At 34.7% G+C, this 11,481-nt stretch overlaps 1 protein-coding gene across 4 annotated transcripts in view; it reads left to right on the top strand.

Moving 5' to 3' along the window:
* LOC134751875 (irregular chiasm C-roughest protein-like) overlaps positions 1-11,177 on the top strand; it is a 101,742-nt gene extending 90,565 nt beyond the window's left edge. For 3 of the 4 annotated variants that reach the window (XM_063687409.1, XM_063687408.1, XM_063687410.1), the window contains exons 17-20: positions 75-229; positions 1,507-1,587; positions 6,915-7,007; positions 9,851-11,177. In XM_063687409.1, the coding sequence (XP_063543479.1) occupies positions 75-229; positions 1,507-1,587; positions 6,915-7,007; positions 9,851-9,888 (367 nt within the window). In that variant the 3' untranslated portion in view covers positions 9,889-11,177. Of the gene's footprint in view, positions 1-74; positions 230-1,506; positions 1,588-6,914; positions 7,017-9,850 lie in introns of all 4 variants that reach the window. The other variant, XM_063687411.1, reaches the window with a different exon arrangement.
* Positions 11,178-11,481: the final 304 nt, after the last annotated feature.

Genomic DNA, 11,481 nt, shown 5'->3' on the forward strand with positions numbered 1-11,481 from the left:
AAGTTCCCTAGTAAATTTCTGCAATGTTTTTGTGTTCCCTTCACAAAGATATCCAACGAATTTTTCTTGCACAGGTCACTTCAAGGCTCATTGACGCGCAGCATCGACACAGCTTCAACTCTACCGTTGTCAGCCGGCAATGGATCGCAGAATAATTCTCTGCAACGAACGAAAACTCAAGACGAGACTGACGCAATCAATAATTTGGGCCTGCCAGTTGGTGGCGACAGTAAGTGAGGTTCCTGTTTTGATTAAGGGAAGAATTTTGTTTAACAAATTAGTTGAGGCGAAATTGATAATGTGCCAGATTACTTCGGATCTCAAGGGCGCTTGGGTGGAGCTCTGTATATTTTGTCATTTTAAAGTCTTGAAAGTAATTTGTTTTCGTACTATTGCCAGCATACAAACTTGTACAACAATGACTGTATGTGATTTTAGTTTATAGAATTTTAAGTATAAATTAAAGAAGAACGGTGTAATTTAATATTTTAACAATCATCACGTTTGAAAAATTAATAATTTCAATATTCGAATTCTAGAATATCTTCATTTTCAAGTGTTGATTTAATTTAAACTCAAAATACGTATTTTTACGCCTCCGCGCGTTGCTTCCACATTTTAAAATAAATACGCCAATTTAAATCGAAAACTTTTATTCAAAAAACATGTTGTGCTATTTTCGTACACTGTGATGACCGACAAAAAGTTTATCTGGCTTTAAAGTTTTAACTTGAATAACAAGCAAAGCGGTAAATAAGCTCACATGCTTGAGCCTTTTAAAAGTCGACTTGAATGCAAAACGTGTTGGTTCAGTTTGTTGTGCCGGACCACAAACTTTTGCTTTATAACTTTTTTCTACTTTTTCGTGCAAGCTTATTAGCTTTGGCCTGTGGTGTAAGCATACTTAACTCGACATATATTGGACTAGCTTCTGCCCACGACTTCTCTGGGTTAAAATATGATTATGATGATTTGATACAAACTATCGTATGTCCTGTCTCGGGCCTCTCTAGGTGGTTTGGTTTAGGCTGAAGAGTTAACGGACAGACAGACAGAGACAGAGTTACATTCGCATTTATAATATAATACTACACTGTCACTAGGCTGTATCTCATGAACTTTCAACTTATAATTGAAATTTTCACAGATGATGTATTTCTGTTGCCGCTATAACAACAAATACTAAAAAGTACGGAACCCTCGGTGCGCGAGTCCGACTCGCACTTGGCCGGTTTTTTCAATTCTATTAGTAGAATTTAAGTGCCTAGTAGTAGTAGTGGAGATAGTATTGAAGGGAAGCTACATGAAATCGAGCGATCGGAATTCAAAAATCAGCCCCCTGATCGACCATATTTGCATTACAATATAGAATAGTTTAAGTGACATTTCATTTGTCGGCTAAACCCTGTATGACGGGTTTGGCCACATTGACCATCGGTAACTTAAACTTCAACTGTAAAACCAACTTACTACTTTCCGTTGTCACAAGTTTCGTTCTGTTTGCAGCGCCACCGATCTACGCGAAAGGCGTGGATTTGCGGTACGCGGCCACATACGGGAACCCGTATCTAAGGAACAGTTCACATGGTAAGAGAAATACTTTGTATCACAAGGAGGCTGATCCTGACTTAATAATAGGGAATACGCAAAACTCTGCGTAGAGAGCGCCACTAGCACACTGAGAGCATACTAAAAAAATCTAAATTTCGTTATATTCCTCTCTTCACTCTTATCAGGACGTTGCAGTAATGCCACAGAATAAGTAATAGCATAGAGTAACTTATACTAGAGCGGTACTGTCATAGTAAATTTTGTAACCACAGTAAATTCACTGACATCTATCGACACACTTTAAAACTAAAAATGAAGATTTATAAAAATACGATAAAATGTATTTAAATATGGATAAATGATTTTTTTTATTTGCATTAATTATTTTTATGATTTTGACCCATATTCTTTCACTGATATGCGTAAAAATTGTTAAATAACAAACGAAACCGTCAATGCCATCTATACGACAGTGGGTCAAAGCTAGTAGCGCCCTCTGATCGAGAGTAAAATTTTCTTGATTTTCGAGGCACGTTTTTTCCTTAGACTGTATCCATCTATTACGGAGCTATATCTATCTTTGGTAATAGTATTATCATACAGAACGGCCACGCACCGCCCCGCACCGATTCGAATTACCTCGCCCCGCGATAGCAGATTGACGACCTTTTGCTGACCTCTCAGTACTGTTTTTAAGCAACTTACTCACACAATGACGCATGTCGCGTGTACGTGCCGTTCACACATAGAAACGCAAGTAATTTGTTGAGGCTTTAATTATATTAAATCACATTTACAAACGGGTCTATCGCGAATTTATTTTGTTACCTTTATTTACCGACGTTTCGACACAGGTTTCACTGGTGATGTATACCTCTAACTTTAAATGCACTTTTCGTGGGGTAGTCACACAAATCTCTGTTTTGACATTTTGCTGGGACGTCAGTTAGCCGCGACCACGACCAGTGAAACCTGTGTCGAAACGTCGGTAAATAAAGGTAACAAAATAAATTCGCGATAGACCCGTTTGTAAATGTGATTTAATATGTTTAATTATATTTTCATTGGTTGGCTAGTTTCGAAATGCAATCAGTCGCGTGTCATTGGGCATATCGCTCGAACTCACTGGTATGCGTGAGATACATCATGCAGCGTGAGGTATCGACAAGGTCATATCAAAACAAGATCAAATTGTCAAATCAAAATCGGCATGAAAGACGTAAAATAAAGTGTGCGTAGTTTTATGAAGTGCGCAGTTTGTGATGCGGGCAAATAGTTAAACTGTAGTAAATATCAGAAATTATCGTAAAACCCGCGGTCTCATGATAATTTATGCCACAAGCATAAAGCGAGTTTCATACACTTTGCGGTTTGTGTCAGCTTTAGCATAATTACTTAATAATACCACAAGGAACAGGATAAGTTGTTTTAAATAAATTCTGTCTTAACGAAAACGAATAATCAAAATATATTTTTTATCGAAACTTGATAAAAAATGGCTTTAAATTAAATTTTAAATCGTGAGTACATTTATATTTGAAAAGGTCGTAACGTTAATTTAAAATATCACTTAATCCGATTCCTTAGTATGGGTCCTGTGAAATGCGGATATTCTAAAAAATACTTATAAATAAATAAAAAATAAAAAGATATATATTTACCAACACAAAACAATGAATTGCGAGTACATTAAAAATCAGGTAGAATAACAAATATTTGTGCAGTAAAATAAAATGGATGAGACTCAGCGAGACCGCTGATTTTCAGTCCCCAACCAAAAACTTAAAGCTAATTCTTAACTAAGTTATTATGTTATCAGACACTGTTAATTTCACAAGATAAACTTAAGACACAGACAAAATAAAAAGATAATAATGATATGTATACCTATTCACTATAAACTTTATTGCACAAATTTACACAAAAAGAGTACAAATGGCGGACTTAACGCCTTGATGCATTCTCTACCAGTCAACCATTGGGCTAAACAGAAACAGTGTAAAATGTTGTGTTGTTGTATTTTTTGATTAAAAAAAACTACAGACCACACCTTGTTTAGTAGATAACCGCAAGAACATAAAATGGGACGTTTTATTCAAGACAGTAAGGGTACAAAAACATTATACTCTAGCTTCCTCGCTTCCCTCGCTGGTCGTTCGTTTGAATATAGGGTGAAGACGTTTACGACCGTGTGAAATGAAAAAGATGGTGTAATACCATGATTTAAATAAAATGAACTGACCCAGGCTTAAAAATACGTGAAACACGTATATTATTTTTTGAAAATGGCAGTAGAAAGCTAACTTCTATCGAATAACTTTGAATTGCAAATTTTTGAAGTCAAGTACAGCTACCACCAGTTTCGCACTGTCATAAACGCATAGAAATGCATCTCGCTCCTACTGGCATATTAGTGCGAGCGAGATTTATAGAAATAAATTCCGAAGACGTCAGCGTATAATGTCAGTGTTGACACTGTCAGTGACTGGTGGTACGGGTTAAAAGTAAAATGAGGTTATTTAATACTACGACAACTAAGCCAAACAATTAGATATCTTAAACATTTAAGTTTTAGTACAATATGCGAACCAATTTGTAAGTCCCGTCGTTGTGAATAATAATGAGTAAAAATCATGAAAGTTTAAATCAGTAAAATGACATTGTGTGACAAATAATTAAGTAGGTATTTTAAGTGTAACCTCTGTGATATAGTTCATTCAATTTTCCTACGCATTCTCTCCTACACCATTAATATGTCTGCCCTTGAAATAACATTGAACTTTCAGCGCTATTCGAATTTTACAAATTGAGTTTATTTTTAGCGGATCTGTCTCGGCAATATCTTTATTTGTATTCGTATTGTTTCTTTTATATTCTACTAGCTTTTGCCCGCGACTTCGTCTGCGTGGACTTAGTAACAGCAGTATGGCGTCTGGAAAAAATCTCATAGCAATAATTCAACTTGAGCATATTATTATTATGCACACAAATTAGCAGGCACTTCATTAATTATCTCAATTCCACCCCGCTTTTTACTTTCTTAAGGTGATGATGATGATGATTTTCGGGATAAAACTATCCTATGTCCTTCTCAGGGACTCAACCTATCTCAATGCCAAATTTCATCTAAATCGATTCAGCGGTTTAAGCGTGAAGAGGGAACACACAGACAGACAGTCAGACAGACAGACAGACTTTCGCATTTATAATATTAGTATGGATAATAGCATTTAGGTCAAGACAGTGAACTATCAACTGAGCTGAATACAATCAAAATATAGACTAACAGTCGATACCTAAAAGGGATAAGTTCGCCTTTGTACAAATGATGCGTTTTTCTCTTGTTTTATATTTCTTTTTGTACAATAAAGAGTTTCACTACTACTACTACAACGTTAAATACCAGTTAATTTGTATGGAAATAAAACTAATTCGATCCTTGTTTCTAAGTAAAAGTGAGAAGCGCTGCGATTAGTATCAAAAGGAAATCATTTTTTAAACTTTCAATGTCACTCTTTCAGATCCAAAGCAGGATTTGAACTTAACTTATTCCCCCTACACTGATAATCAAAGCTTAAGATCTTACAGGATTTGATCAAGACTGCCAAAAGCCGATTTTGATGAGATTCTGTATACAAAGTCTTGCATATACATACATAATTATTAAAAGTATTGAATCTTGTGAAAGTGTTATATCTGGATATTTTTTTAAAAAGATCCTTTATTGTAGTAATGGGCTGGCTAAGATCCAAAATTATGATTTCGATAATCCGAGCCAACAACATGTGTATTCGTGTGACACGGCACAGATTCAAATCCATCCAACATTTCTTCGGTTTTCATGACGGTGCAGCCCTATACCCAACTCGTCTACCTCTACCCTGTACTAGCATCGTTTTCTTGTTGTTGGTTTTCTTTTTTTTATACCACGTCGGTGGCAATGGTAAGCAGTTACCGTAGCCTATGGACGCCTGCAACACCGGACATATTACACGCGCGTTGCCGACCCTTTAAAAACCTTTACACTCCTTTTTTGAAGAACCCCATACTGTAGCCCCTCGGGAAAACCTCGGCAGGGAGCTCATTCCACAGCCGAAGCGTACGCGGGAGGAAATTCCTCTTAAACTGCACAGTACGCGACCATTTAGGTGCTAGGGTGTGAGGATGAACTTTTTTGATAAATAAATAAAGCATAAGAAAAAAATTTACTAATGATATTTAAAAATAGGTTTGATACGCCAATAATAAGGCTCCAGCTCCAGCATAGGTTCAGTCTACTTATTGTATTGTTTATGCAGGAAATATACATGACAAAATGTTTTGGCCCCATCAGATTTAATACTGTACACCTATCCTATTGATCAATGTGTAGATTTTTTCTTTCCATTTAATTTTTTATTTAGTAAGGTGTATTAGGGTTACTTCAAAAACGGGGTAATTTTGAAAATCACTAGTACATATCTACAAATCATAAGCACTTCTTACTTTGGCAACGCTTATGCTACTGTTAGACCACCTGTGCTGGGCATACTTTACAATTAGCTCCATACATGAACTTGTTTTAATTTTTATAATCATAATTTATCTCGTTTGAATACCGGAAAAAATAAAAATTCTTTTGTTAACCTTCACATTATTTTATTAAAAAATATTTAAAATGTTGAAAATTTTTGAGCGGGTGAAACGCTCATAATTTTTGGCGCGAATTCGACAAAGCGTGATCACGTTACACATTGGACGGTCCAACTGACGTGTGCTACTAATGACACTTATGTGGACTAATCTGTCGAACGCGTGACGTCACGTGGCTCACTAGCTTTTCGCGGGCAAATTTTTGTACTTTTTATTTATTTATTATTTTAAGCAATTAAATGATAATTTAATAGCGGAAATGTATTAGTAACATGATATAACGGTAACAAACATCCGAATGAAAAATATTACGTTCAAATATAAACTTCATGCATAAGGCTAAATTATGTCGGAGGGGTGGTGAGCTGCAGCGAGTGTGGTCGCACATTCGCTGCAAAAATTGGCTATGTCAGTCAACTGAGAGCGCACCGGCGACGCTCTCAGCGGTAGAACGCAGTCGTTGTGGCCGAAATCCACTAGAAGATGATGACTGTTGTTGTAGTAAGCGTTGGCTTTCCAAAACATCTTGTTATGTGTACTGGTATAGCAAAAAATGCTTATAGTTTACTAGATATTTGTTATTTTAAAAATTATAATTATAATATTATAATATACAGATACAGATAGTTTATTCATAACGCCAAGTTACATGTCATCAGGTACATATTCAATTTAACACATTTTAATTATGTAATAACTAAATATATAAATATATAATAACTTTATTACAGGTTACCCAAACCAAGTGCACACAGCAAAACCGGCGTCCACACCGGCGCCACCGCCATACTCTGCCCTTCGGAGTTCAGTGGTCATGCCATCAGGTCAGTGAGGTCTGTCGTCTTCATCATTACTATCATATACCATTAGCAACAGATATTATTAAGCATGAGTAAAGTAGGGACGAGAATAATATCAGGAAGGCCGAGTTGAAATGAATGAATTTCTTGAGCCAGTCTTCTCCGAGACCACGGGGACAACGCCGTCCTCGAAACGTCGGAGGTGAATTTAAAACTTGTTTTACGCGATTAAGTCCCGTCGTTGTGAATAATAATAATAATAAACGAATTTGGTTTTTTTATCCTAATGAAAACTTAAATCCTCTTACCATCTATATGCGGACGATCTACAGATCTATGCAGCGGCTGGCATTGATGATGTCCCTTCGCTAGTCACTCAAATAAATGATGATTTAGAACTGATTCGCAGATGGGCATGTAACTTCGTTTTAAAGGTTAACGCACAGAAATCGCAGGCAATTGTTATCGGTAGTCCTTATTATATTAGTGGGCTCTCAGACATGGTGGTACCCGACATTCTTTTTGATGGAATTCCCATCTCTTTCTCCTCTACTGTTAGGAATTTGGGTATCACCATGGATGAGACGCTTTCCTGGTCGGCCCATACGGCTGAGGTGAGTAGGAGGATATTTGCATCTCTCCACTCTTTAAAGCGTCTCCAAAACTTCCTCCCTGTTCACACCAAGCTGACTATAGCGCGATCCCTCTTGATGCCACTTCTGGACTATGGTGACATTGCGTTCGTGGACCTCAAAGAGGAACTACTTGACAAGCTGGAGCGTCTCCAAAATGTGTGTATCCGTTACATTTTTGGTTTGCGGAAATATGACCACATCTCCGACTTCCGTTCTCAGCTCGGTTGGCTTCGGATCCGTCGGCGCAGGGATGTGCATATCTTGTCCTTACTGTTCAACGTCCTATTCAATCCGACCTACCCTCCATATCTCTCTGAGAGATTTACTTATCTGGCAGATGGTAGTGGTCATCGCTTGAGATCGAGTGCAAACCTGACTCTCGCTGTGCCGTGTAACAAGACCCGGTCATATGCGAAGTCTTTCACAGTGCGCGCTGTACAGTTGTGGAACAAGTTGCCATTATCCCTTAGACAGTCCCAGTCGGTAGCATCACTCAAGGAAAAATTACATAAGTTGTGGCTTTCTGATGACTTGTGTTGTACTTAGTTGAGTACTAAGATTATTTATTTAGTTGTGATAATATATATATATGTATATATGTATATTTATAGGTATATATTTGTGTTTATATGGATATGTATTGTGTATATATATATATATATATATATATGTTTATTTTATATTCTAGATTACAGGTTTTAATTATTTACGTTTGTAATAATTGAACCATAATTTACTTTCTGTTCATAGTGTTCGTTTGTCTATCTTGATCTGTTTTGTTTCATTCTCAATTGCTCAAAGGTTGACTGGAAGAGATCCCTTATAGGGATAAGTCCGCCTTTGTACATTGTATATATTTATGTTCTTTTATTGTGTTTGTAATCTGTCTTATGTACAATAAAGTGTTTACATACATACATAAAACTAGGTCGCTGTCGGAACGGGACCTTAGTGATTATTCAATCTGGTCATTGGGGTCTGCCGTGTCCATAATTACTATTAAATTACATTATAACAGAATACAGATGTAGTGCATAATTGTTTTCCATCGTATTTTCACGGGAACGTACGAACATGTCTTGTTATTTCAGTCAGTCTCGGTACAAAAAGTACTAAGGTTGACTGAAGTACCATGACAAATACAAACGTTTCCGAGAAAATGCGATGCTTTAGGGGGTACAAATCAAATTATTTTTATTAAATATTTTTGATTTGTGTTTTTTTAAGTACCTAGCCTAGCCGTTAACCCGGACTGCTAAAGACGCCGTTCGAATCCGTTCTTCACCACTGCAGGGCTTCGTCACTTTTTCTTTAATCTATGACATCTATTTTAGTTTATAATTCGTGCAATAGTTGTTAATACAATAAAATTTTAAATAATCTTTCATAAAGTCATTTACAGAGTAGCATGCTTGGTCTAGAAGTAAACATTTAAGTTTTTTTGTGAATATTGAATTGATTATTTAACAACACGACGTAAAAAACGAAACTCCATACACACATTATCTGCGTTGTGTTTTGTAATTATACTGATATTACTTTTAGGGTGATCCAATAAAGCTTCCATAACTATTAATGTTGCTTATCATACATGTTTAATGGTTTTATTATGATGTATGTAACACATTTGCAAAATCATTTATGCAAAGCCGTTGTCCGGTGTTGATGCAATCATATTAAGTTGATTATTTTAATTCATTCATTGCTTTTGCGCACCGCGTTCGTGTTAAAATTATTTTGAATTGAATTATTTTCTGGTTAAAAAAATTATCATCGCCCAAATTACTTTACATTTTTGTTTATGTAAGTATGGCGATAGTTATCGTGACTTATTACATGTATACAAACAAGATTATTCCTCGAAATCGCTAACTTCTATGTACATTTTTTTAAATAAAAAATACCTACATAATTGATTGTGAATCAATCAAGAGTTAGTGCTGAATGACTATAAAAAATTTGGCAAATATGAATGGATTATTAACTGAGTCATTGTATTTGACATCAATGTTGCACAACTGCTTACTTATTGTATAATTCTATTAGCTTATCATCCCATCACAGTGATACATAAACAGATCAAATATCATTTTTGACATTTTTATAAATAGTTCGTTACCGACACAGATGGAAAACTATAAAGATACATCTCAATTGTAGTTGAAAATACTGGTATTGTTAGTGTAATTTTTATATAACCTATAATATATAATATGTATATTTATTTTGCAGGTAATGGCAACCAACCGGCGCAGGGTACACATGTATAGCAAATGCATGAAACACGCGTAGTGTAAAAACAATGCTGTGAACTATTCAGTGACTTCAAAGCGTGGCTTTTGGTACCCTCCCCCCGCTCGGAACTACGGCGTCAGTGGGGACTTAGAAGGGTGCGGGTGGTGAGAGTGTGCAGTGCATATTTATTGTAAATGTGTTCCTAAAATAGATTTAAAATGTATGACTGAATGTAAATAATTATAGATATATAAAACAAGTAAAATGTACAGTGAAAGTTGGATTTAATTCATTTATTCTGATGCGTCTCATAAAAATTTACAATGAAATTTTATTGTTGTGGGTATTTCGTTGTTCAATGTATAAGATCAATGAATACTGTTTGTGCTTGGATTTCCTCGTTCTGCTTTAGCCAGAGTCGATTGTATTTAGATTTTCTTTGTGCCGTATTGTAGGTAAAATATTTCTTAATGTTATAAACGTTTTGCATTTGTTATTTAAAACCTTGTAAATATTATAGTTAAAATAGATTACCCAGATATGTACAGATTTTAAGTAGATTTCAAAAACTTCGTACCACCAATAATTGTAATTATAAAAATGGCCCCAAATCATTAAAAATATTTATAATGAATATTGTATTATAAATAACGCTGTTGCTCAAATAACTAAATCGATGTACGATTCCAATTTAATTCCATTATTTATATTTATAAAATATATTATTGTATAATAATATTCTAGAAATAAAACAGACTGAGAATGTTTTGTCAAAATTTTTGATATAAAAACTTCTTGAATTTTCAATAAGAAATTTCTAATTAAATATTTTATCAGCTGGCCGATAGATATTATAATTTAAGTAGATAAATCAATTTATAGGAAATAAATGATGAAACTATTTAAGGAAGTTCATCTTTTCTGTGATAAAGAAATAGTGTCGGATAAGTTTCAATTCGAGTTTTTAATTTGATAATTTTTTAATCTTCCGAAACATACATTATAAAAAAACGTATTTACTGATGTGCTGCCGAAGTTTTAAAAATTTCGAAATTTACACAAGGAAAAATTTTGGAAACCTCATATTTTTCTATGGACATCGAAATTTGCCATTTACAAACTAACTTATCTTTGTTTCTTATGATTTTTTTCTGAAATTTCCAAGAACTTTTCCAACTGTAATTGTATTTTAATTCCAGACAATTGCTTTTATTATAATAAAAAACAAAAATGTATAAAAATAATGCATGCCAGTGTTTTGTTATTGCATGCGAAATTGATTTGCCATTATTTCCGTATATTGAATAAACCTCTAACTGAAAAACTGATTTTTATTTCATACACTTTATTTTTGAGATCTCAAAAATAAAATGCGAAAGATCAACAATTTTGTCAGGATCATTAATAATTGTACACGGACAAGATGTTGAGGAATGTAAATTTTGCTTGCAAGTTTTCACCCGAACTTAACACCATTGCAAATTAAATAAAATCTTGTATAAACAAAAGTTTGTGATAATTACATTACTCACATTTCATATTGTGCTAATGTATAATTAACCTTTTCGCTGCCACATCAATTAACCAATAAAGTGTCATCACGCCATGTCAACAATTGAACGTAGACA

This window comes from Cydia strobilella, chromosome 23 (assembly GCF_947568885.1).
Source record: "Cydia strobilella chromosome 23, ilCydStro3.1, whole genome shotgun sequence".
Classification (NCBI taxonomy): domain Eukaryota; kingdom Metazoa; phylum Arthropoda; class Insecta; order Lepidoptera; family Tortricidae; genus Cydia; species Cydia strobilella.